The 27,777-nt window shown below is 27.5% G+C and overlaps 4 protein-coding genes across 4 annotated transcripts; all 4 read left to right on the top strand.

The window, feature by feature from the left end:
* Window positions 1–93: 93 nt before the first annotated feature.
* Window positions 94–4,106, top strand: LOC126842440 (uncharacterized). The gene is made up of 12 exons (XM_050579454.1): window positions 94–272; window positions 355–384; window positions 468–497; window positions 877–933; window positions 1,058–1,087; window positions 1,188–1,217; window positions 1,745–1,771; window positions 2,406–2,462; window positions 2,735–2,767; window positions 2,877–2,966; window positions 3,562–3,612; window positions 4,021–4,106. Exons 1-12 carry the CDS (start codon window positions 200–202, stop codon window positions 4,104–4,106), a joined length of 594 nt encoding a protein of 197 aa, XP_050435411.1. The 5' UTR covers window positions 94–199.
* On the top strand, window positions 4,080–21,431 carry LOC126842408 (uncharacterized). Its single transcript, XM_050579424.1, has 11 exons — window positions 4,080–4,105; window positions 4,966–5,045; window positions 5,126–5,155; window positions 5,527–5,583; window positions 5,681–5,710; window positions 5,813–5,842; window positions 6,377–6,403; window positions 19,702–19,758; window positions 19,977–20,009; window positions 20,477–20,566; window positions 21,139–21,431. Exons 4-11 carry the CDS (start codon window positions 5,580–5,582, stop codon window positions 21,393–21,395), a joined length of 528 nt encoding a protein of 175 aa, XP_050435381.1. The 5' UTR covers window positions 4,080–4,105; window positions 4,966–5,045; window positions 5,126–5,155; window positions 5,527–5,579; the 3' UTR covers window positions 21,396–21,431.
* LOC126842406 (uncharacterized) lies at window positions 11,079–14,625 on the top strand. The gene is made up of 11 exons (XM_050579422.1): window positions 11,079–11,263; window positions 11,345–11,374; window positions 11,456–11,485; window positions 11,932–11,988; window positions 12,119–12,148; window positions 12,249–12,281; window positions 12,918–12,944; window positions 13,170–13,226; window positions 13,307–13,339; window positions 13,476–13,565; window positions 14,203–14,625. The coding sequence occupies exons 1-11, from the start codon at window positions 11,203–11,205 to the stop codon at window positions 14,391–14,393; spliced, it is 639 nt and encodes a 212-aa protein (XP_050435379.1). The 5' UTR covers window positions 11,079–11,202; the 3' UTR covers window positions 14,394–14,625.
* A 1,611-nt stretch (window positions 21,432–23,042) lies between the features above and the next one.
* Window positions 23,043–27,106, top strand: LOC126842397 (uncharacterized). Its single transcript, XM_050579395.1, has 11 exons — window positions 23,043–23,237; window positions 23,321–23,350; window positions 23,415–23,444; window positions 24,009–24,065; window positions 24,193–24,222; window positions 24,324–24,356; window positions 24,713–24,739; window positions 25,039–25,095; window positions 25,320–25,352; window positions 25,742–25,831; window positions 26,697–27,106. Exons 1-11 carry the CDS (start codon window positions 23,177–23,179, stop codon window positions 26,960–26,962), a joined length of 714 nt encoding a protein of 237 aa, XP_050435352.1. The 5' UTR covers window positions 23,043–23,176; the 3' UTR covers window positions 26,963–27,106.
* The last annotated feature ends 671 nt before the right edge of the window (window positions 27,107–27,777 follow it).

Below are 27,777 nucleotides of genomic sequence, written 5' to 3'. Positions count from 1 at the left end.
AAATATAAAACCACACGTGCCGAATACGTTTATTATAAATTGTTATAGCGCTTTGCCTACTGCAAAATATATTTTACTTCTTTGGTTGACATACCGACACACCGACCTTACGACTAGTAGCAACAAAAATTCACAAACACAGAAAATAAAACATATTTTCTTTCTTATAAGTTATATTATTTGAATTGTTTTAATTATAATGTCCAGCACGATGAAGCTTCTCTGTACATTAATAACGCTCGCCATTGTAAACGTTTCACCAATAATGACAGGTAATTATTTGATTTAAAAACGTACATTTTAAGGTAGTTAAAAATCTAAAATGTAAATTGAATATTTAATTCTTCCTAATAGCGGCCTATGCAAATTCGGTTTACATTACAAGTCTGTACACAATTTTCATACGATTTAACATTTTATTTTAATTCTATCATTTTTATACATAAGTTTGAAATAATTTATTACAGACAAATACATCAAAGATGCTTTAGATACAAGTAAGATATATTTTGATTTTCAGATGATTTATAAATTTAAAACTAGCTAAAGTCTTTTTATTTTGATCAGTTTAGAATATGAGTGAACGGGGTATACAGTACCAGTATACCAGCCACTGTATAAATACTAAATTATAAATGAAAATCTAATAAATTTATATGTATAGTCAAAAGAGTAAAATTCCACTAATTTACATAGAATATACTAGGCTAAATAAAATCAGTATTTCACATGACAGGTTGAGTAGCGTTAAGGTAAATAGTCACCTTAAAGTTGTGTATATTCTTGTTCTGAAGGTTTTAATGTATAACTTTGTACACTATTATGATTTCATTTGAAATTGTATATAATATAGCTCTAACCACTATTTGCTTGTAGATCCTGCTGGATTGGAAACTGCAATTTCAAATATTATTAACGGAGATAAATCGATAGGTAATCATTATTATGTAATTAAAACAATTATTTAATTATAGCTTGCTCGAAAATAGTATAAAATTATAGTGTTAAAAAAAATGTAACACCATTAATTCATTAAATTATATTATTCCCATTTCAGAGCAAATTAATTTGATGTGGGCTATACCGGGTAATAATATTCTTCATAATTCTTTGGAAGTTTTTCCACATAGATGTTGATTATAATTAATAACTAATTTTTGGCATAACATTTTTCGTTTTAATTTCAGATAAAGCAAATATTTTCCGAATTAATCATGGTAACCAATTATTGTTGTATACTTTAAACAAATTCATATACCGGTATGATTGTTTTTCCTATGGCTCACACTTTAAATCGATAGTAGTCTATCCGAAAAAAAACTCCCTCCCTTAGATTTTAGATCTCTAGCTCAAATCTATGTAGCACCTCGTGTTTTTTTTTAGTTTGACTGACATTGATATAATAATTTTCTATTAAAAAAAATTCTTGTTTGAAAAATTTGTCCTCTCATTTTTCTGACAACCTCTAACGTCATCTATAAAGAAACTGGTCATGAGATTTATTAAAAAAATAGAAGTTATTAATAAAAACTAAAAAAAATAATGGGTATTATCTTAATATTTTACAAATTAAAAAATTATTAAAACCTAAGGTGCCGTTAGGGATTATGACCCTTTTCAGGTCATTATGTCATGTGAGTACATCAAATGTCTTCAAGTTTACCTGTTATTATAAATTTACAAATTGTAAATATTAAAAAAAAAATCATAATAAAATTGTAACATATTATTGTTTTAATTTCAGATCAATCATTTATTATGATATTACCAGGTAACCTGTTTGTATATGTTTTATACTTTTACTCTTTATACTTTATAAGGATTTTTTTACATTACTACATTATATGATTTTTCTTTTCATTATTTTTTTTTGTTTCGATTAAAAGGCTCACGCTATCAATCGATAGTAGCCTATTAGGATAAGACATTTTTAAATATGTAATCCTTAACTCAACTCTATGTAGTAAATAGTGAATTTTATTTCATTTGATTAACAATTTGAAAACTAATAACATTTTTCGACGTAAAATAACATTCTAAAAACTAACATACGACAGTTTGAAAATATTTCAATTTATTTTTTTTAGCATTCAGTTATTAGTTTTTTTAGTTTCATTGTGCTAGAAATGTATACAAATCATTTTTACCTTTATGACATTGAAATGCCATATTTTGTAAAAAGAGCATATTTTTAAATTGTTAAACATTTTTCTAAGAAAATGTTGTTACAGAATATCAGCTGAATGATTTTCAAAGTTTTGTATTTTAGTTTTAAGTGTGTTAATAAAAAAAAGTAATACAAAATTAAAAGTTTCCATGTAAATAAAATTAAAAAAAATAAAATAGAGACAATCTAATTTATTATCATTTCTAAAATATATTATATAACATTTTTTGTATTTCAGAACATATTGCCACAGCTGATCAGGAGGCAGTGCAAGAAGCAATATTCCAAGCTACAAGTAAATACAAAGTTTAACTAAATTTCACGAACAATTTTCAAAATTCATAATTACTTGGTTTTAACCAAATTCGGTAAATATGTTAAAAGAATTCCAAGGTATAAAGCTATATTATATTTTTTGATACATGTCTTGATGTTCGCTTAAAGTATAATTTAAACAAGTTTACACCTGTTTACTATGTTACGGTTTACCGGTTTTTACAGTTGAACGTTTCATTAAATTAGTGTTTTTCACTGTAAAATAATTACATTTTTATATTTTTTATACAGATATCGCTAAGCCTCAACTGGGCCCGAACGAAAGTAAGCAAGCATTTATTGACCGACGATAGCTTTGAAGTCTTACTTTATAAGCCAATAACCCAAATTTTTTAAAAATAATTTTGTAACTCTGTCTTATTTTACTTCAAAGATTATGGGAACAGTTCATTGCCTCAGCTTGGAGAATACAGAAGACGTATATTAGGACAAGTTACAAAAAATGTATTTTTCGCTGCAGTAGGTAAATACTGATAATTAATGTAGATTTGTACTAGTTTTACCTTTAGTTATAATTCTTTTATTTGATGTACCACTCAAATAGTCAATTTATAATTTATACACACCTCAACAAGTAATTTTTTTACCCGTATAGATTTTTTTATATCCGATGCTAACGCCAGCTGTTATTCTGTCTCTGTTTAAGAAAGAATTACCGTCGTTTGCTTTCTTTTAGACTAGCATACTGATTTGTTACTACTTCCATATAAATATTATCCAAGCTCTTGTATACTGCTAGTGCTACAAAAACAGTTTTTGTTAAGTGGTTTTATAATCTATAGCGATTTATTGTACAGCCAACTAGCATACATTTTCTTGATTTTGAATCTAACTTGCGTTGTACTTGACTAGCAACGCTTTTTCACTCCAAAGTCTTGCACACAAATTTAGATTTTTATAACAATGCGAGTAGGCATAGAACTCACACAACACATAGTATAAATTTTTCTAACATACAGCTATAGGTAGCAGCATGATTGTATCTTGTTTGTTTTTTTTAAATAGATATACGCCAATATTGATAAGATTTTAAAAATATTTTTTTTATAATTTTTAAGGTAAAGGAACACAAGACCTCGACAACCTCAAAGGAATATGTCGTCTATTAGGTTTGCTCCGAAGTCTAAAATTCCCAGATATACATATAGAAACCACTAGTATTGATCACACTGCTGTTTGGGATTTTTGTATAGTAACTTCACGCAATGACATATTCAGATACATAATTCATTTAGGCGATATTTTTTTTTTAAGGCCAATTGGTCGTAGGGGGACTATATATGATAACGTTATGGATCAGATACAGAGTTGGTTCCCGTAATATAGACCATGAAACGTACCTAGCTTTTACAAATTGTGTAGCACCTACTGTTGTTGTTTTACTTTAATAATATACATATGTCGCACTTGTATCTAAACTGTCATTTAATTCAATGTATTACGCAATAAACACTTTCGCTCAGCGACAATAAATACTCTTAACCGCTTGTGAATTTATTTAATTCTATCCATTGCAGTGTACAAACTGCAAAATGAAATTGAAATAACAATACTACCTGCCGAACAATACAATATATTATTTATCTCGAAAATGGTTCAATAGTAAGTATTATTTTATAAAAAAAAGTTTGATTTTGATAGTGTTAATAATACACATTTGAAGCTGACAAATTTGGACTACCAAATTCGAAGTTGCTATACTTTTTCATTATTACAATTGGGAAAGCACCACTTAGTTTATCAAAATACAGGATGTTCCAAAAAGATTTGACAAACATCATTTATTCTAGTGAATATATTTTTTTTTAATTAATATATACTCACTCCCGCTAAAAAAACCACTTTTTCCATGAAACCTATCTGTTTAAATTGTTTTTTTTTTAATTTTTTCTATCAAGAATAATTTGCTGGCAATTAATTTGTATGCCTATGCCTTTATTAATAATCAAATGATAAAGTAGTTGAAAAAACCCATACCTATTCGCACATCTGTGTATACAAGTCCTATAATAGTATAGGTATCTGATTAGAAAATATTGTCAGCTTATGATTTATTACTAGTATAATCGGTGATTTTCTAAGCTAAAATAACAAGCGCTTGCACAAATACAAAAAAAATTATCCAAATTCTAGCGAAATAGTTCTATAAATTAAAAACGATTTTTAAAAGCTGTAATTTAAAAATGTAACGGATATGTTATTATACATTATTTATTTAATAATGTAGGGTTTCACACATCGAACACACCGACCCAACGATTAGTTGCAAGAAAACCACTTACAAAAACTTAGACAAACTATTCGAATTCATATTATCCTAATTATAAGTTATATTATTTAAAATATTCAACTATTATTATCCAACGTTATGAAACTTCACTGCATTTTAATAACGCTTGCCATTGTAAACGTTTCGCCAATAATGACAGGTAATTATTTAATTTTTACACGTACCTTTTCAGGGTAGTTAAAAATCTAAAATATTAATTCAACACTCAATTTGTCCTCATAGCGGACTATGCAAATTCGGTTTACATTACAAGTCAGTAACAAATTTTCATACGATATAACATTTTTTAATTTTATCATTTTTGTACATATATTTGAAATAATTTATTACAGACAAACACATCAAACAGGCTTATGATACAGGTAATATACATTTTGATTCACAGATGATTTATAATTTATCAAAAACCACCTGTAGTTTTTTTATCCGTCCAGAATATTGTGAACGTGGTATATAGTTTCAGTCAAATACTGTGTAAATACTATTTTTTAAAAGAAAACGGAATATTTCATATTTACACTCAAAATAGCAATTCAATAGTTTACATAGAACATACTTGGCTATACACAATTACTATCCACCCATTATAGGTTGAGAAGCGTTAAGTTATTTAGTCACCTTAAAGCTATGTATATATTCTTGCTCTGAAGATTTTTATGTATAATTTTATACATTACTAAGATTTCATTTGGAATTTTGTATATCTATAGCTCAAAAGACTTTTTGCTTATAGATGCTACAGGATTGGAGACTGTAATTTCAAATATTATCAATGGAGATAAATCGATGAGTAATCATTATTGTGTATTCAAATAAAAAAAAATATATTCCAAAAAAAAAAAAAATCCAACATTATTAATTCATCAATTTATGTATTTTTATTTCAGAGACACTTAATTTAATGTTGGTTATACCGGGTAATATTATTTCTTATCACTTACTGAACGTATTACCATATAGTTGCTTGATTAATAACTAATAACTAATTTGGGAATAACATATTTTCGTTTTAATTTCAGAAAAAGCAAATATTTTCAGAATTAATCATGGTAACCATTGTGGTATTGTATTAATACTTTACACGGACTCTTATAGACTGATATATCAAACGGTTTTTTAAACATTTTTTTTTTTTGGTTTTTCCTATAGCTCACAATTTCAATCAAAAGTAGCCTATCTAAAAAAGAATTCCTTAAAGTTTAGATCTCTAGCTCAAATCAAAGTATTACCTCGCTTTTTTTTTTTGTTTGATTAACACGAGAAATATTATTTTTTTATTAAAAAAATTCTTATTTGAAACTAATCAAATATTTTCCATCTTTATTGTCTTATAAATATCCGCCAATTTAAATTTAGCTTTAACCATTAAGTTCTAATTTACCAATCTATTATTAGACCTTTAGTGAACATCCCCTTCTTCAGGACTTTCATGGCATGTGTGTACATATTATTAGGTCTTCCAATTTACCTATTGTTAAAAATTTACAATTTGTAATTATTTTTATAAAAAAAAAAATGTTGGACAAATTTCCACTAAGTAATTATCCCCATAGCTTGATAACATATTTTTGTTTTAATTACAGATGAACCATTTATTATCAACTTACCAGGTAACCTATTTGTATATATTTATAACTCTACCGCTTACAATTTATACAGACTCTTAAACAAGTATATATTTTTACTGTTTTTGTTTTCATTTTTTATTTTGATAGCCTATTCGGATAAGAAATCCTCAACATTTTAGTCCCCAACTCAACTCTGAGTAGTACATTGTGTAGTTTTTTTTTTATTTGATTAACATTTGCATTGTGATAAATTTTGTTAAAAAAAATATGTTATAACTGAGTATCATTCGAAAGATATTCAAAGTTTCGTATTTTAGTTTTATGTGTGTTTTAAAAACAGCTTATACAAAATTAAAGATTCCCACGTTTATAAAAAAAAAAAATGAAATAGACTAATTCTAATCTAATATATCATAATTTCTGTCTTAGGAAAATGTATACTATTTTTTTTTTTTCAGAACAAATTGCCATAGCCGATCAGGTGGCAGTGCAAAAAGAGATATCCCAAGTTACAAGTAAATATAAAGTTTAACATGTTTTCGCCAATAATTTTCAAATTTATAACTACCCAGTTTTATGATCGTTTGAAAAATATTTCATACAGATATACACAATATTTTACATTGATTAAATGAGTGTTTTTTACTGTAAAATAATTACATTTTTTCAATTTTTTATACAGATATCCCTGTGCCTAAACTTGACCAAAACGAAAGTAAGCTAACATTTACTGACTGACGAAAATAGCCCCAAAGACCTACCTATTTAATTAAGTGATAATGTTTCTATGTATGTACATTATATTTGTTGAGGTTCTATTATAAAAATAGTTATTTCTTCGAGTTTCAAAACTAATTAACGAGTCGTTCAAAACAATGTTACAGTTGTTACAACTTTTTTACAAACACTGTGTGTAATCTATTTGCTTTAACAGATATTGAGAATGATTCATTGTCACGACTTGGAGAAGATAGAAGACTTATAACTGGAAAAGTTACGATAAAAATACTTATCGCAGCAATAAGTAAATATTAAGATTTGGTGTAGATTTGCGCTGTGGTAACTTTTAATAGTAATTTTGCTATTTGATGTAGCTACCATTAAAAAAACCTGAATTTATAAAACAAAGACTTTTTCAACAATAACGATATTAGACATCGTGTTCATTTACATTTAACAACTTTTTTTTAATTTTAGTAAAATCTGAAGAAGAACCAGAATCCGTTAGTTTTACTGGGGTGTGCCGTTCAATAGGATTGATCAGAAGTATCAAGTTCCCAAATAGATTTATAAAAACTGCTGATGTAGACTCTGATGGTATTTGTAAACTAACTTCACGCGATGGCAGAGTTTGCAAATACAAGCGCACTGTCCACGGAGAAATTGTTATGGAAATATTACTTAGAAGACATACTGCAACATTACCAAATAATATAGCAAATGTATTACTTATGGACCAGATAAGGAATTGGTACCTGTAATCTAGGCAAGCAATTGTAGCTTTTAGAAAATTAAATAGCACCTACTGTCGTTATCCACCCATTTAGTCACAATTCATTTAGTTTAACTCATATTTTTGTATTAAATAGTTGTTTGTCTGTTATATAATAAGTATTGTAATGAACGTATTGAAAATGATAAAACTGGTTGTCCATAATATATTGTAATATATACCTCAGAAGTTATTTAATGGTATGTATTATATTTAATTAAACAAGATTGGTTTTAGTTCTATTACTATTACCATTAAGTATATTATACTAATATTGAGACAAGTTAGGGATATTACTAATAGACGGTAATACATTAAAATAGTGACAACGACAACGTTCAATATGATAATATACAATATAATTATAAAAATCATAATATGGCGATAGTACAAATAATTTTAATTAAAAAAATATTTAAATGTTACATATATTATTAACAAAATGATGAGACATTGGACGGAGATATAATTTGATATGGTTTTAATAAACATAGTAGTTTTGACTTATCATAAGTAGTAATAACAATTATTAGTAGTCATGTTTTGTGTATGTGGAATGGTGTTCAATTTTAAAATATATTTAAGAAATGAGCTATGCAGAAAGGTTTTGTTATCAAAAACAAACAACATTAAACTTTATTGTTTTTTGCTTTCTTGTTAAAACTTAATTCAATAAGCATAACCCTGTGTAATACCAGAAGTTTTTTTATATGTTCATAGCTACACAAAGTCGATACGATAGTTATTGAAGTTTAAAAAAGAAAACGTGTACAAATCAATTTGTAACACGTAGACATTGTCTGATTATTGTAATTTCAAATTTAATATATTTTCTTTTAAAAAAAATTAAATGGTAAAACAATAAAATATAATATAAAAAACATCTGTGTAAACAAATCATATAAAATTATGTTTGATTCGCTGAATAATTGCAAAGCAAAATGTAAAAATATATAACAGATATGTGAAGGGTGATTTTGTTTATCACGGGCAACACAATATCTTACTGGGTTTCACTAATAATTAAATTGTTTTTTAAAAGTGTTTTCATAAAATGTGTCCACGATTTTCCAATAATTTTCATTTTCCTACTCCCTCTGAAACTAATTATTTTTATTTCAAATTTTGGAACTTAAAATATGGTAACGTAGATATTTCATTAACTTTTTTAATTGATAATAATGTACTAACAAATTTGACTGGTCAAAGTTGCTACTAAAAAAAAAAATAATGTAAAGGGAACCCCTATTCAAATAATTTTAGTTTACTCAGTTAGAACTTAAACACTACTAAACTTCTCACTTCTAACTGAGTAATCTAAAATTATTTGAATAGGAGGTGGCCGCGGTTATATACGCGCCCGTTAGCCGATTAAGGCTTCCCTCTGCGGTTGACTAAGTATTTAATTGCCACATCTGGACTCGGCTGCAGGGTACCAAAATTGTACTCCATATAGCGCATTTTAGGCAGGAAGACACAGTTATACAGAAACGTCATCTATATTCTGTCAGTGCCCCATGCGACACCGCACGTCGCTCTGAGTCTAGTAAAGAGATCCAGGTTTTTGGTCTTCATATCAGCCAAATGTTGGCTGTATAAAACATTAGTTGCGACTAATCTTTTAAAGTTAATGATTGTATCCAATTTGTTCAAAAGTTGTAAGGCAGTCGTTTTAGATAACTTCCTGTTCGTATCTGCTTCTTTCTCGATGGCGGTCTTAAGCCATCCTACCGCATCCAAAATTGACTGGAAAAGTGAGGAACTCAACTTCTGCTTTTTACGGAGTGGACTAGATGGCGAATCTTCCGCATTGCTCGTTTCAGAATCCTACGTCCAAACCAAGTCTCTAAGACCGTTTGGCACGGAGTTATGACGTTTACAAAAAACCCAAATTTGGGGGGATGGGAAAGGTCACTTTCAGTATTTTAAGCGCCTAGGTGCCCCTAAGAGATGGCCGCGGGCCTGGGGTTTGAGAAATAACACTGTTGGGAAAGAAGAAAGCACGTTTCTTACCGCTTTGCAGCTATATAGGTGTACTTGTAAACTTAAATTTGCTGTTAACAAAAAAGTTTACGGAGGACCGACTCGAAGTCGACACCGATCCTCTCGCGCACACTATTTATTTCTGAATTTATAATTCATGTAAAAAAAAAGGGCGCAATCGCCAAAGTTGAAACAATTGCCAAAGTTAGTGACCGTAGAAGTGATAACCTAACGATAACGTCCAATATGATAATATACAATATAATTATGATAATCATAATACCGTGGTAGTACAAACAAGTTTAATTAAAAAAATATTTAAATGTTACATATTTTTAACAAAATGATGAAACATTTGGCGGAGATATAACTTGATATGGTATTAATAAACATAATATTTTTGATTTATCATAAGTAGTAATAACAATTATTAGTAGTTATGATATGTGTACCTATGTGGAATAATGTTAAAATAGTGTTGAATGTTATCAAATTTTAAAATATATTTAAGAAATATGCTATGCAGAATGGTAGTGTGACCAAAAACAAACAACATTATATTTTATTTTTTTTTGGTTTCTTGCTAAAACTTATTTCAATACGCATAACCCTGTGTAATACTAGACGTTTTACATGTGAAGATTAAAACGACTGTACATACAAAGTATACAAATCCTAAAAACGTATATCTGATTCGAGAATAATTTAAAAGCAGTAAGTAAAAAATATGTAACAGATATGTACAGGGTGATTTTTTTAACATGGGCAACACAATATCTTACTGGGTTTCACTAATAATTAAATTGTTTTTTAAAAGTGTTTTCATAAAATGTGACCAAAAAATGTCAATAGTTTTTATTTTCCTACTCCCTCTGAAACTAATTGCTATTAAATCAAATTTTGGAACTTAAATGGTAACATAGATATTTCATTAACTGTTTAAATTGTTAACAATCTACTATTAAATTTGACTGATCGAAGTTGCTATTAAAAATATTAACTTAAAGGATAACCCTATTCAAATTAGTTTAGTTTACATAGTTAGAACTTAAAAATGTTTGAGAAATCGAGATCACATTATATAAAAATGGTATGAAAAAATTATTGATTAAACACAGTAAGATTTAGAATTGCCCAAGATAATAAAAATATCACCCTGTATACGTTAATACAAACCACAGGTGTCGCCCTATTTTTTTATGAAATGTTATAGAGCTTTGTATACTGCAAAATATATTGTTATTTTACTTCTTTGGTCGACATATCGAAGACCTTACGAATAGTTGCAAGTAAAGCTTTTAGTATACACATTATTTTTCGTATAAGTTATATTATTTGAATTGTTTCAATTATATTGACCAGCACTATGAAGCTTCTATGCATTTTAATAACACTTACCTTTGTCAACGTTTCCCCAATAATGACAGGTATTATTTATATTTTACACTTACCTATAAAAGATAGTTAAAAATAAAAAAAAAAAATTCAATAATTAATTATTTTCATAGCGGGCTATGCAAATGCAGTTTTTGTTACAAGTCGGTACAAATTTTTCATACAATACAAAAATTGTTTAATTTTATCATTATTATATTTAAGTTTAAAATAATATATTACAGACAAACACATCAAAAAGGCTTTTGATGAAAGTATGATACATTTTGATTTACAGATGATTTTTAAATTAAAAACTAGCTATAGTTTATTATTTTGGTTAGTTTAGAATTTAAGTGAATGGGGTATACATTTTCTGTACACCAAATTTCGACCATGTCAATTAATATATCAGTTAATTTGTACTCGCTTCAGTGTGTTGTTTTTAATTTACATATTTTTTTCTATGAGTATTAATCATTTTGGTTTATTTTAGACCAAAAAGCCTGTCAAAATTTCATGACAACATAGGATGGTCAAATTTAAATTCTGCAAAAAGATTAGAGTTTTTGGCTACATTACCTATGTTATTTAGGAAGGCGATTTTAATTAAACAAATTTCAGTTTCCTGTAATTTGGAGATTTTTTTTGTATAATTTTATACATTATTAAGATTTCATTTTAAACTTTGTAAATAGCTCAAACCACTATTTGCTTATAGATCTCGAAGGATTGAAAACTGCTATTTTAAATACTATTATTGGACCTAAATCTATGGGTAATCATTATTATGTAATATAAAACATTTTTAAAATATAGATTGCTGCTTGAAAAAAGTGTTAACATTTTAGTGTTAAAAAAAAATCCAACGTCATTTATTCATTAATATAATTAACAAATTATTTCAGAAACAATTAGTTTGATGTGGGCTGCACCGGGTAATATTATTTTCTATAACTTATTGGACGTATTTCCACAAGTTGCTTGATAATAGTTAATAACTAAATTGAGCATAGCATATTTTCGTTTTAATTTTAGAACAAGCAAATTTCAGATTCAGAATTGACCATGGTAAGCAAATGTTATTTGATATATAATACTAATACTTTACACAGATTCATATTCATAGTCATTTGTATACTGATGTATACTATGGTAACCAATTGTTTTATATTACTGATATACACAGATTCTTTTATACTGATATAAATAATGGTTTTTATTTTGTTTTTCTTTTGGCTAACACTTTAATCGATAGAAATCAATTTGACAAAGAACTCCCATAGATTTTAGATCTCTAGCTAAAAACTAAATATTACCTGGTGTTTTTTTCGTTTAGATTAACATTGAAAAGATTAATTTTTCATTAAAAAAAATTTAGTTTGAAAAGTATTGCCTCTCTTTTATTTTTTTTTAAACATCCAATGAGTCTAAAGAAAGTGGTCTCAAGATTTATTAAAAAATATAAATTTTAAATACAAATTTTAAAAAAAATGGGTGGGTACCTAACCTATATAGTTAGTATACCACAAATTACAAAAACATTATATCCTGAGATGCCGTTAATGGACAGCCCCTATTCAGGATTGATGGCATGTTGTGTCATCAAATTTACTTTTTGTAATACATTTTCAAATTGTAAATATTTTTATAAAAATAATTTGTTGGTCATTTATGCTTGTTAACATATTTTTGTTTTAATTTCAGATGACCAATTTATTGTGGACTTACTAGGTGACCTAATAATATCATAGACCTATAAAGAAATATCTTTATAGGTCTATGAATAATATATCTTTATGCTCTTACTACTAACCCTTTATACAAGAACATATTATACGGTTTTTATTTAAGTATTTTTTGTATTTGGTTAACATGGAAATTTGTATTGTTACTAATCTAATATATTATCATTTCTGTCATAAGAAAATATGTTATATAGTACTTTTTGTATCGCAGAAAATATTGCCATAGCCGATCAGGAGGCAGTGCAACTAGCAATATTTCAAGCTACAAGTAAATATAAAGCTTGACATTGATTAAATGTGTTTTTTTTACTGTAAAATAACGAAATTTTTCATATTTTTTCTATACAGATATCCCTGCGCCTCAACGTGGCCCGAACGAAAGTAAGCAAGTATTTTATTTAACTCTGGGTTTATTCGTCGCAATTCATCCAACTTTGAGTCTCGTGATTGTTTAAAACAAAAACAATTATTTAAATAAAAAAAGTACTTTATCTCTGTAACTTAAATATTTCCACAGATTATACTATTTCTGCATTAGACATGCTCTCAGTAACAAGATTTGGTAAAATAGACTATTTAACAAGTCATTTACTTCGGGACGAAATAAGTAAATATTAATAATTAATATAGATTTGTGCTAATTTTACTTTTAATTATAATTATTCTATTTGATATACCATTTACATAATACATTCATAATTTATCTCATTAAGTAGATTTACAGTTATTACTCACGGTAAGGTTTTTTAAGTAACGAATTCGGCTAATTTTCAATGTATTTTCAATGCATTCTTTTTTTTTAACACCAAGAAATGGTTTCGTTTTATCTCGATCAGAAATCTAAAAATTCTTTTTCGACAGTCAAATTTTTACAAATTCCGTTGTTAATTTATCCGGCATTTTTAACAAAAAATGAACTACAATATCTAATTTCACTTCAGCTATCTTATTATTTCATAAAATCTCATAAAACAACCTTCAAGGCTAGTATCATTTTAATGTAAGTAATCGCCTACTCAAATATAGTTGACTAACAGCACTTTTACGCTTTAAAGTCTAGCAAACTAATGAACACACAAATTAAGTTTTTTGCAACAGTACAAGTAGACAAATAACTCACACAACACATAGAATTGTTTTTTCTAGATTCTTCTTCTAAAATACAACTGTTGGTAGTATTATGATTGTATTTTGAGCTAAAATTGACAAGTTTTCAAATACAAATTTTTGTTATAATTTTTAAGGTAGAGGAACACCGGAATTCCGCAACCTTTACACAATATGTCGTCTAACGGGTTTGAAACGAAGTTTACGAGCTCCGTATGCATATATAAAAACCGCTGTAATCGATCCCCCTGGAAATGTTTGTACGTTGACTTCAGATGATGGCATATTTCAATACAAACCTGAAAATGGCTTTATTGTTGAGGTATGACCAGATGGTGTTGGTCATAATGAACTTGTGAACTTGTTATATTTATATGCATTATAATTTGTGGTGATAAAACAGACCATCATCGTAGCTAGTTTTTTAATAAAATATATAGCACCTACTGTTGTTAATTTTCTTTAATAATATTCATATGTCGCACTTGTATTAAAATTGTCGTTGTATGCATTGTATTTCATAATAAACCATATATTTCAGTGATGTTGAATACTCTTAACCACTTGTGATTTTATTAAATTCGTTCCATTGTAGTGTAAAAAAGGAAATAAAAATATCAATACTAATATTATATATTTGAAGCCGCTATATGTTTACATCCTTACAATTGGGAAAACCTCTCTTTAAAGGTCTAAACACAGGTTATTCCAGAAAGAGTTTACAAATAATTCAACTTATGTTGTAGTGAATATTTTTATTTAATTATTTAACGTTCATAAAAACTATCAGCGAGACGTAATGGTGTTATAGCCTCTTAAGATTAAAAATTGTAAAAAAAAAAAATGATAAATGTACTTAAATGTGTATTTTATGTCATTATCATATCAATGCATTTTTTGAAAACTATGAACCACTGTTCGTTTTTTAAGGAATATTTTATTTCATGGTCGGATTTGTTCACGTTGGGGTATTTAGTATTTACTATAATAACAACACTGCCGGGTAACACAGCTAGTGTAACTATAAAAATCTTAATACGGTGGTAGTACAAACAATATAAATTAAACAGATATTTAAATGTTACATATTTTTCACACAAAGTTAAAAAGGAGATATAAGTTACTATGTTTTTTATAATTATAATTGGTTTGAATAATCATAGATAACAACTATTAGTAGCTGTGTAAGTGAAATAGTTCTAAAATGGTGTTAAATGTTTTAAATATACACAAATAAGTTACTATAAAGAATAGCAGTGTCACCAAAAACCAACATATATATATATATATAATTAAAAACTTATTTTTCGACACGTTGGTAAAATACTAATATAAACCTGTGTTTTCCCGGACGTTTTTAATTTTCATAGGTACACATAGTTGATAAGACAGTAGTTAAAGTTGTTAAAAGAGAAAGTGTACAAATGAAAATTTAACACATACAATATTATCTGAAACTAATTATTTGTATATGTTGACTGGTCGAAGTTACAATAAAACAAACTAATTTGAAGGGGGGTTAGAATATAAACATTTAAGGGAAATTCAGATCATATTTTATAAAAACACTATAGAAAAAAAATGATTAAATTATTGATTAAACACAGTGAGATATACAGTTGTCCACGATGAAATATCACCCTGTACATGTTATTTATTTTATAATTAAAACCAAAAATGTCACTTAAATTTTTTATAAATTATTATTATAGTGCTCTGCATACTGCAAAATATATTTTAATTTTACTTCTTTGGTTGACATATCGACCCACCGACCATACGACTAGTTGCTAGAAAATCACTCTAACACAAAAAGTAAAACAAGCTTTTATAATTCATATCTTTTTTAAGAAATATAATTTAAATTGTTTCGTTAATATTATCCAGCGCTATGAAGCTTCACTGCATTTTAATAACGTTTACCTTTATATACGTTTCGCCAATAATGACAGGTAATTATTTAATTATTACACCTTTTCAAGCTAGTTAAATTTCTGAATAAAACTTCAATATATAATTCTTCCTCATAGCGTACTGTGCAAATTCAGTTTACATTACAAGTCAGTACCAAACTTTCATACAACATAAACTTAAGTTTAAAATAATTTATCACAGACAAACACATTGAGAGGGCTTTCGATACAGGTAGGATATGTTTTGATGTTTAGATGATTTGTAGCTTTAATACTAGCTATAGTTTTTATGTATAATTTTTTACAATAAATTTCATTTGAAATTTTGTATATATCTCTAACCACTATTTGCTTGTAGATCTTACTGGATTAGAAATTGCAATTTCAAATATTATTAACGGAGATAAATCGATAGGTAATTGTTATGTAATAAAAAAAGTAAATTATAGATATCTACTCAAAGTGTTAAAATTATAAAAAAATATCGAACATCATTAATTCATCTATGTATATATCTTATACTTATTTCAGAGACAATCAATCTCATGTTGGCTATATCGGGTAATAATATCCCTTTTCATTTTTTGGACATATTTTTATATTGTTATTGATTATAATTAATAACCAATTTGTGGACGTTTTGAATGAAATACAATTTTGGTTCTGATAAAATAGACCATTAAGCGCAGCTAGTTTTTAAAATATTTAAATGTACCTACTGTTTTCAATTTTATTTAAATAATATTTATATATCACACTTGTATCTAAATTTATTGTCATTTAATTCATTGTATTATACAATAAACAATTTCTGTCGGTGATATTTAATACACTGAACCACTTGTGATTTTATTAAATTCTGTCTATTGCAGTGTACCAAATGAAAATTGATATAATAATAATAACTGCCCACAACTCAATATAATACTAACCTCAGTGTTAAATAATCTCAGCGCTAATGACAGTTTCCGTTGTTTTTTATTATTCCACTCTTTACCGTTGTTTTAATTTATACACTCTGCTGTACTGTTTTTTTTAGACGCCTGTTGGAAATGGAAATTATATGATTAGTTTTGTTGTTCACTATTTTCAGTATTTTACCTTTACAAGTAACTGTAAGCTAAAAATTATGATATTACTCGATGATATTTATCCTCTGTATCATATGTAAGTCTATATTGGATCACTAACAATTATAATGGTACGGTTAGTGTTGAAGTAGTTTAAAAACCGGGATTGGTTGTCGATGCACACTTTGGATTCCAACGATTGAAATTATCAGAATAAAAAGGGTTTCACTATTAATTTTTTAAATTGAGAATAATGTACTGACAATTTGGACTGGTCGAAGTTGCTAACAAAAAAAAATCTGATTTGAAGAGTGTAGAACATACAAATTTGTGTAAAATTAAGATCAAATCACAAAAAAAAACACTATAAAAAAATTATTAAATAAACACAGTGAGATGCCCACAGTTGCCCACGATAAAAGAAATCACCCTGTATGCGTTATTTTATTTATAATAGAAAACCACACGTGTCGCTTACTTTTATTATAAATTATTATAGTGCTTAGCATATGGCAAAATAGACACACCGACCTTACGGCTAGTTACAAAAAAATCACTTTAACATAAAACGTAATACAGCTTTTAGAATTCATATTTTCATTTTATGTTATATTATTTACATTGTTTCCTTAAAATATGTCCAGCACCATGAAGCTTCTCTGCATTTTAATGACAATTGCCTTTATAAACATTTCGCCAATAATGACATGTGAGTATTTAATTTATACAAGTACTTATAAAAGATAGTTAAAAATCAAAAATGAAAGTACAATATTTAATTCTTCCCCATAGCGGACTATGCAAATTCGGTTTACATTACAAGTCAGTACCAAACTTTCATACAATTTAACATTTTTTTTTTTTAATTTTATCATTTTTGTACATATGTTTGAAATAATTTATTACAGACAAACACATCAAAACGGCTTTTGATACAGGTAAGATTTTCACAGGTACATTTTGATTTTCAGATGATTTATAAATCTACTAGGTATAAAAAATTGGTTTGGTTTTCATTTTGATCAGTTCTTAATATGAGTGAACTGGGCATATAGTTGTAGTATACCAAATACTGTATAAATACTAAATTGTAAATTAAAATATAATAAATTTATATTTATAGTCAAAAGAGTAAAATTCCACTAATTTACTTAGAACATACTAGGCTAAATAAAATCACTATTCCACATAACAGGTTGAGTAGCGTTAAGTTAAATAGCCACCTTAAAGCTGTGTATATTCTTATTTTACAGGTTTTAATGTACAATTTTGTACAGTATTATGATTTCATTTGAAATTGTATATAATATAGCCTTAACCACTATTTGCTTGTAGATCCTGCTGGATTGGAAACTGCAATTTCAAATATTATTAACGGAGATAAATCGATAGGTAATCGTCGTTGCGTAGTAAAAAAAAAATGCTAAAAAATAGATTGCTACTCGAAAAAGTATTAAAAAAAAGTCTAACATTATTAGCTCATCAAATTATATTAATCCTATTTCAGAGACAATTAATTTGATGTTGGCGGTACCGGGTAATAATATTCCTTATAGCGTCTTATTGGGCGTATTTCCATATAGTTTCTTGATGACAATTAATAAATAATTTGGACATAACATATTTTCGTTTTAATTTCAGAAAAAGCTATTTTCATGTTCACAATTGATCATGGTAAGCAATTGTTATTTGTTAATTTTTAGCTTCGGTGTTGTTCTTACAATGATGTGTTTTAGCTTCGGCGTGGAGCTGAGAAGGTATTGGTTTTACAATGATGTGTTTTTTATTAAGGAAAAACACCAAAAATAGGGTAAATTTACACTTTGGCCGTAGTCAGTTTCTAGGTTTTTTATACTTTATACAGATATTTATATGTATACTGATATATGAAACGGGCTTTAGACATTTTTAATCGATAATAAACTGTCTGAAAAAAAAATTTGATTTTATATCTCTAGCTCAAGTAGTGTATTTTTTTTAAGCGAATAATAAAATAGGTATATAGTTAATGTATACAAATTACAAAAATATTGAATCCGTTAGATTGGGTTACGTTAGGTCATAATATGTCATCAAATTTATATATTGTAATTAATTTATAAATTGTAAATATTTTTTAAAAAGTCCAATATAGCTTGGTGACTAATCCACATAGCTTGATGACCTTTTTTTTGGTTTAATTTCAGATGATCCATTTATTATCAACTTACCAGGTAACCTCACTGTATTTTTAGTCACTAGCTTTAAGTAGTACAAGATAATTATTTTTCATTTGATTAACTTTTGCTTTTAATTTTCCATTGAAAAAAAAACTAATTTGAAATTTTTCAATTGATATTCCGGAATAACATTTTTCTTAGCACCCAGTTTTATTAGTTTCATTTTGCTCTAACTTTATAAAAATAATTTTTACATTTATGTCTTTGAATTGTCATATTTTAGTAATAAGAGCACCTTATTTCTAATATGTAAAAGAAATTGCTGAAAAAAAAAATGGAGTATCAATTGAAAGATTTTAAAAGCGTGAAATTTTTTAATACAAAAATTTAAAACTCCCATGTTAATCAAATTAAAAAATAAAAATTACACTTTCTAATAGGTATATTATCATTTCTGTCATAAGAAAATATTGTATATTTTTTTTGTATTTCAGAAAATGTTGCCATAGCTGACCAGGAGAGGGTGCAAGAAGCAATTTCCCATGCTACAAGTAAATATAATGTTTAACATATATTTGCGAAAAAGTTTCAAAATTCATAATTACTCAGTTTTAACCAAATTCGATAAATAGATTATAATAACTTATGTTTTGTCACAAGTGTTGATGATCATTTGCAGTATAATTCAAACCAATGTACACAATTTTACATTGATTAAATGTGTGTTTTTTACTGTAAAATAACGAAATTTTTTATATTTTTTATATAGATATCCCTGTGCCTCAACGTGACCCGAACGAAAGTAAGCAAGCATTTAATTTAACTCTACCAAAGCGGTTCGACCTATGGATATCATTATTTTACTAGTTGAATTAAATATAATATACAGAAACGTTGAATACTGACCAAATGACTCTAGAATTAGGTGACTATTTTAACTCCGAACTTTATATTTTATTTAAAATATAAACACAACTATTTCACGAAAAAAACCATTATTTAAATCAAAATAGCGAACTATTAAAATTAATGATAACACTTGTAAGTAGGTTTTGCACAGCACGTGACATAAATAGCCCTAAAGTCTTAGATTATTAATTTCGATTTATGTAAGTAAACAAAAAATATTTCACCAGATTTAAAAATAAATACTGACTATTTCAACTCTCTCGCAAATGGGAATAAAAGCGTTTGTTTAATAATTAAATAACAATAATTGTTTTTTCATGAACGATTTTGTTTTAAACTATAACATATTTATTTTCACAGATATTGAGAATGATTCGTTATTACTGCTTGGAGATCACAGAAGACAGATTACAGGAAAAGTTGCAACAAATGTACTTATCGCTGCATTAGGTAAATATCGATAATCAATATAGATTTGTACTGCTTTTACTTGTTATTAACATTATTGTATTTGATGTACTATTCAAATAATACATTCATCATTTATACACATCTCAACAAGTAATCCTTTTATCCGGATATACTTCTGTTCAGCCTATGCTACGCCAAATATTCGGCCTCTAAGAAAGTATTACTGTCGTTTGCTTTCTAGTAGACCAGCACACTGTGTATCCAAATATTTTAAAAAATTACCCAAAAGTGGATCTTCCGTCATTGACGTCAGTTGCAAATTTATTATTAACATGTTCCCTTCAATGGCTTACTCCTTCACTAGTTATGCAAATGATACCAACAGTAGCACCCTTTAACATAACGTCGTGCTCCTTTAATTTGATTATAATGGCTGTCTGTCGATTATGAATGACTGTTTTAAAGCACATTGCGGTTACTTTATTAAATTAATTTTAATAAATTTCATTCCGAAGTAGGGGACAGAAAAAAGGTTTTTTTTATGGGTAATTTGAAGTAGATGTAAGGCAAAATTTACAAGTTTTTAAAATCAAACTTTTATCATTGTTAAGATAATGGAACACCGGAATTCCACAACCTTCTCGAAATATGTCGTCTAATAGCGTTGGTACGAAGTATACGATTTCCAGATGCATGTATAAGAACCGCTGTTGTTGATCACTCTGAAAACGCTTGCACGTTGACTTCACGAAATGGCAGATTCCAATACAGACCTCATATGGGCTATATTGTCGGGTTAAGGGCAATGAGTCCTGATGTTAATGAATTTGTGGAAGTTTTGAACGAAATAGTGTTTTGGTTCTGGTAAAACAGACCATCAAGCGCAGCTAGTTTTTAAAAAAATGTATTGATGTCAATTTTATTTAAATAATATGTATATGTCACACTTGTATCTAAATTGTCATTTAATTCATTGTATTACACAATAAACAACTTCTATCGGTGATATTTAATACTCTTAACCACTTGTGATTTTATTAAATTCAGTCCATTGCAGTGTAAAAAACAAAATTGAAATAATAACACTAATATTACACATTTGAAGCTAAAAAATGATTAGCATATTTGAAGCCGCTATTTACATCCTTACTTTTGGGAAAACACCGCTCAAAAGATCAAAACACAGAGTGTCCCAGGAAGATTTGATAAAACAACTTTTGGTCTAGTGAATATTGTTGAGATTTTTTTTTTTTTTGACATATTTATGTCTAACAGCTGGTGGTCAATACGAAAATCTGTGCGAATCACTTACTATTTTTGTTTGATTTTAATAATATTTATTTGTCGCAATTATGTTTAAATTTAGTTTTTTTAGTATTTTATAATAAACAATCGTTCAGTGATAGTTATTAGGTACTCTTAGTCTTAAAATTCAGTCCATCGCAGTGTATCCACCCATATAGTTACAATATTCCACTATTTTAATTCATATTTTTGTGTTAAATAGTTGTTATTCTGTTATTTTATAATTATTGTAGAACATATGTTGTAAAGAATAAATCTAGCTGTCAAAAATATATACCTTAGAAATTATTCAATATTGTGTATTTCAATATTGTATTTACAATGTATTTCATTTTTTTGCTTTCGAGTTAAAACTATGTTTCAACACTCATTTTTCGACACGTTTTTAAAATACTACTACATTCTTGTTTTATAATCAGACGTTTTTACATTTTATACATAGTCACACGTTGTATACATAGTCGATACGGTAGTTATAAAAGTTAAAAAAAATACAACTTGCACAAATTAAAATGTAACACATAGGCATTGTCTGTATATTGTACTTTGGATTTTATTATAAATGTAATCATTTTTCTTTTAGACGTAAATAAATGGTATAACATTTGAAAAAAAAAATTGAAACATCTGTGTATACAAAATTCCATAGAAGTATTTGCTATTCGAGAATAATTTAAAAGCAATTAAAAAATAATTGTTTCAGACATGTACAGGGTGATTTTTTTATTGTGGACCACTCAATATCTCACTGGCTTTAACTAATAATTGTATTGTTTTTTCACGGTGTTTTCATATAATGTGACCTCAATTTTCCAATAATATTATAATATCCACCTCCTACCCACCCCAAACTAATTATTTTTATATCAAATTTTGAAACTTAAATGGTAACGCATATATTTCATTAACTTTTTGAAATTGATAATAATATACTATCAATTTTGACTGGTCAAAGTTGCTATCAGAAAACCTAACTTAAGGATGTGTAAGAACGTAAAAAATTGTAGAAAATTGGGATCACATTATATAAAAACACTATGAAAAAATAACTCATTAAATTATTGATTAAACACAGTGAGGCCCACAATAAAAAATCACCCTGTATTTACTTTATCATACAAACCACACGTGTCACCTACGTTTATTAAAAACTACTATAGTGCTTTGCATACTACAAAATATTTTTTAATTTTACTTCTTTGGTTGACATCGTCGACACATCGACTTTAAGACTAGTTGCAAGAAAATCACTCTAAAACATTAAGTCAAACTAGCTGTTTGAATTCACATCTTTCTTATAAGTTATATTATTTGAATTGTTTCGGCTGAATATTATCCAGCACTATGAAGCTTCCCTGCATTTTAATAACGTTTGCCTTTATAAACATTTCGCCAATAATGACATGTGAGTATTTAATTTATACAAGTACTTATAAAAGATAGTTACAAATCTGAATACAAAATTTAATATTGAATTCTTCCTCATAGCGAACTATGCAAATTCGGTTTACATTACAAGTCAGTATCAAATGTTCATACAATACAATACTTATTTACATAGTTTTGAAATAATTTATTACAGACAAATACATCAAGGAGGTTTCTGATACAGGTTAGATGAGTTTTGATTTTCAGATGATTAATAAATTAAAAACTAGCTATAGTTTATTATTTTGATTAGTTCAAAATTTGAGTGAATGGGGTATATAGTTCTCGTATACCAGATGCTGTAAAAACACTAAATTGTAATAGAAATTGAAAGGAAATGTATTCCTATAATTAACATAGACTGCATGGTCTATTTTTAAGGAGTTTTGTATTGCCAATATTTATGAGAACAGAGAATTTTTTTTATAAATTTCAACAATGTCAATACCAGTTAATTTGTACGAGTTTCGAGGTATTATTTTTAATTTAAATTATTTGTTCTGTGAGTATTAGCTATACCTGCATAACCTGGTAGGGTTGTCAAAGAACTCGTATGACTCTACATAATTGAAAGTAGACCATACTAAGTAGTCGAAATTTTTATTATAAAGAGTTTCGGATAAATCTATATCACTGCAGATTCAGGACGACAATATACTTGTTTTGAAGAATTTTTTTTATAGTTTTGTACATTATTATGATTTAATTTGAAATTATGTATGTAGCTCAAACCACTAATTGCTTACAGATCCTATTGGAGTGGAAATTGCTATTACATTTCTTCTTAATGGAGATAAAACCGTAGGTAATTGTTGTTATATAATAAAAAAAACACTTAAAAGATTGCTACTCGAAAAAGTGTTGATATTTTAATGTTACAAAAAAAAATCCAACGTCATTTATTCATTAATATAGTTAAAAAACTATTTCAGAAACAATTAGTTTGATGTTGGCTGTACCGGGTAATAAAATTTTTTATAACTTATTGGTCGTATTTCCACATAGTTGCTAGATAATAATTAATAACTAAATTAAGCACGACACATTTACGTTTTAATTTTAGAAAAAGCCAATTTCAGACTCAGAATTGATCATGGTAAGCAATTGTTATACAATACTTTTATACACAGATTTTTTTTTACTGATATAATTATTGGGTTTTTTTTTTGTTTTTCTTATGGCTCACACTTCAATCGATAGTAGTCAATCCGACAAAGAACTCCCTTAGATTTAGATCTCTAGCTAAAATCTAAGTATTACCTCGTGTTATTTTTAAATAACAATAATGATCATGCGGAAATTGTGTTTACGGAAAAATGTACCCCAATCGTTATATCTTTAAATTCACTTATTGTAAATAAATGTATAAAATAAAAAAATTTGTTAGTCATATTTTCACACACCTAGTCCATTATCCTATACCTTGATAACATATCTTTGTTTTAATTTCAGACGATCCATTCATTATGAACTTACCAGGTGATCTAATATATTTAAAACTCCGGCTACTAACCCTTTATCATCATCATCATCATCATCATCAAGCTTAACGGGCCTTTAAGGCCCAACGCTGCCATCATGAGATGATTTCTTGACGAATTCGCTTCACTAACCCTTTATACAATTTCTAATACAATAATATAGTGTACGGGTTTTCCACAAGTACCTTGTGATTTTTTTTCAATTTGATTAACAAGGGAACTTTTAATTTTTACTAATCTAATATTATATCATTTCTGTCATAAGAATATATCATATATAGAATTTTTGTGTTTCAGAACAAATTGCCATAGCTGATCAAGTGGCAGTGCAAGAAGCAATATCCTATTTTACAAGTAAATATAAAGTTTAACATATTTTTCGGAACAAATTTCAAAATTCATAATTACTCAGTATTAACCAAATTCGATTATACGAATTCAAAGTCATAGAGCTATATTATGTTTTTTGTCTTGATGATCATTTGAAACATAATTTAAACCAATGTACACATTTTTAAACCGATTAAATGTGTGTTTTTTACTGTAAAATAACTAAATTTTTCATATTTTTTACACAGATATCCCTGTGCCTCAACGTGACCCGAACGAAAGTAAGCAAGCATTTAATGACTAAAGAAATTAGCCGTAAAGTCGAAAATATTTCTCTAAATTTCAAAATAAACACAGCCCACTTCATCTCTCTGAAAAATGGGAATAAAGACAGTTTTTGTCCAAGGTTGTTATTTAAACATTTTATAACTCGGTCAAGACGGTTTGGTCTATAGATATCACTATTTTGCTAGATGAATTAAATGTAATATAGCTCCGTACGTGTTAGTTTATTAAAACAATTTCCCAGAAACGTTGAACACTGACAAAATGACTATAGAAACACTGTTTTAACTATTTTAGCAGTTATTTGAAATATAAATACGCTTATTTCACGAAGAAACCAATTAGATAAAACATTTTAAACATTATAACTTATTTTTGTTCACAGATTTTGCGAATGATATGTTAGGCACGTTTGGAGAACAAAGAAGAGCGATAACAGGAAAACTTACGAAAAATTTACTTGTCGATGAAATAAGTAAATATTTATAATTTTCATAGATTTGTACGGATTTTACTTTTAATCATAATTATTCTATTTAATATACCATTTAAATAGTAGGTACATTCATCATTTACCCTCAACAAGTAATCTTTTTATCCACTTATGCTCTTGTAAAGCCGTCACTAGGCCTCTGATATTCGGCCTCAGTTTAAAATAATATTACCGTTCTTGTTTGGATTATTGCGAACATAGGATAGCCAATATTATCTCACGTTATGGTTATTAAGTAAAACATTTGGCTAATTTTTAATGTATTTTCAGTGAGTTCTTTTTTAACACCAAGAAATGGTCTCGCTTTATCTATATTAGAAATTTTAATTTCTCTTTTAACAGTTGGATTTTTTACAAATTCAACTGTCAATTGAATTGTAAATTAAATTTATCAATTGAAAGTGTTTCCATAGTAGTGTTCCTAATGTTGATATTATTACATATGTCCGACATTTTTAACAAAAAATGAAAAAAAATTCCATTACAATATCGCAATTTTCTGGTCAAGGACACTGCTGAGAGCCTTCCTATTCGTACAATATTGTCACTGTATCTTTGTTATCAGACTTGCTGACTATACATATTTTGTATAGATTGTAAATAACAAAAATGTTTTAATAAAAAAAAACATCTCGATAAAAAAAACTCTGAAGCAAACCGCGGTTATTCTTTCTTAAATGTATTTTAATAAATGTCATTGAAAATAGTGTGTGTGTTATGGGTAATGTAATTATTTTTCTATAATTTTGCTTATACACGTGTATTAGTTGTGTTTTCAACAAAAAACAAAAGTAGATCTAAGCTAAAATTGACGATTTTTCATAAATTGTTTTTTATAATTTTTAAGGTTTTGGAACACCAGAATTCCCCAACATCTCAAAAATATGTCGTCTAATAGCTTTGGTCCGAAGTATACGATTTCCAGATGCATATATAAAAACCGCTGATGTTGATCACTCTGAAAAATATTGTAAATTAACTTCAAGAAATGACAGTTTCATATATAAACCTCTTATGGGCAATATTGTTGCGGTGAGGCCACGTTTTCTTGTCATTCAACCTAATGTTATTGAATTGGTGAACGTTTTAAATGAAATACAGTTTTGGTTCTGATAAAATAGACCATCAATCATAGCTAGTTTTTTTTAAAATTATATTGCACCTACTGTTGTAAATTTTATTTAAATAATATTTATATGTCGCACTTGTATCAAAATTGTCATTTTATTCATTGTAATACATAATAAACAATTTCTTTCGGTGATATTTAATACTCTTAACTACTTGTGATTTTATTAAATTCTGTCCATTGCAGTGTACAAAACGAAATTGATATCATAACAATACCTGCCTACAATACAATACTTACCTCAGGAATTATTCAATAGTAACTCTGACACAAAACCGAAAAAAAATGTTACCAAAAAAGGGTTACGCTGTTTTCTGATAAGAGATTAGAGATTAGGATTAGAGATAAGAGATGAGGGAGGGGTGGTCATGGGGTTGTGGGTGGGAGTGAGGTTGGAATGGGGATGGGAATGTTTGAGCTCTGGCACATTAACCGAATAAAGTGTTACCAAAAAAGGGTTACGCTGTTATCTGATAAGAGATAAGAGATATGTTGGACGTTCAAAGTTTAAATTAGAACTTAATGATAAATTCAAAATAGTTTAAGGTCCCAAAATCTGTATGAAATCTCTTCAGTTGAGTTACTACTAGAAAGAATTGGTCCAGTATTAAAAAAGTTACAGTGTATACAGATAAAAAAAAAAAAAGCCCACATCATAGTAAAACCAAAACCTTCACTGCTTCGCCTCGAAGCTAGAAATAATCTTGATAATAACATTTAAGTTTAGAAGTATCAATTGAATGAGTTGCTTTATAATGTATAGACCCCAAATTCTCCGTAGTTTATTTTTATTTTTAAA

The sequence above is a fragment of the Adelges cooleyi genome, unplaced genomic scaffold (assembly GCF_023614345.1).
Source record: "Adelges cooleyi isolate 19-005CV unplaced genomic scaffold, UGA_ACOO_1.1 ACOO_flye_CR_arks_rails_tigmint_CR_PRNA_519, whole genome shotgun sequence".
Classification (NCBI taxonomy): Eukaryota; Metazoa; Arthropoda; class Insecta; order Hemiptera; family Adelgidae; genus Adelges; species Adelges cooleyi.
This window is presented reverse-complemented; position numbering and strand designations above follow the sequence as displayed.

Excerpts from the sequence above, each read along its gene's own strand:
- LOC126842440 (XM_050579454.1), top strand. The coding sequence starts at position 200 with ATGTCCAGCACGATGAAGCTTCTCTGTACATTAATAACGCTCGCCATT. Across the intron at positions 1,218-1,744 it reads TATTTTCCGAATTAATCATG|ATCAATCATTTATTATGATA; the intron begins GTAACCAATTAT and ends TTTTAATTTCAG. Across the intron at positions 2,463-2,734 it reads AGCAATATTCCAAGCTACAA|ATATCGCTAAGCCTCAACTG; the intron begins GTAAATACAAAG and ends TTTTTTATACAG.
- LOC126842408 (XM_050579424.1), top strand. Across the intron at positions 5,843-6,376 it reads TATTTTCAGAATTAATCATG|ATGAACCATTTATTATCAAC; the intron begins GTAACCATTGTG and ends TTTTAATTACAG. Across the intron at positions 20,567-21,138 it reads TGTACTTATCGCTGCATTAG|ATAATGGAACACCGGAATTC; the intron begins GTAAATATCGAT and ends ATCATTGTTAAG.
- LOC126842406 (XM_050579422.1), top strand. The coding sequence starts at position 11,203 with ATGAAGCTTCTATGCATTTTAATAACACTTACCTTTGTCAACGTTTCC. Across the intron at positions 11,264-11,344 it reads CGTTTCCCCAATAATGACAG|CGGGCTATGCAAATGCAGTT; the intron begins GTATTATTTATA and ends TTATTTTCATAG. Across the intron at positions 12,282-12,917 it reads CAGATTCAGAATTGACCATG|ATGACCAATTTATTGTGGAC; the intron begins GTAAGCAAATGT and ends TTTTAATTTCAG.
- LOC126842397 (XM_050579395.1), top strand. The coding sequence starts at position 23,177 with ATGAAGCTTCCCTGCATTTTAATAACGTTTGCCTTTATAAACATTTCG. Across the intron at positions 23,445-24,008 it reads CAAGGAGGTTTCTGATACAG|ATCCTATTGGAGTGGAAATT; the intron begins GTTAGATGAGTT and ends AATTGCTTACAG. Across the intron at positions 25,096-25,319 it reads AGCAATATCCTATTTTACAA|ATATCCCTGTGCCTCAACGT; the intron begins GTAAATATAAAG and ends TTTTTTACACAG.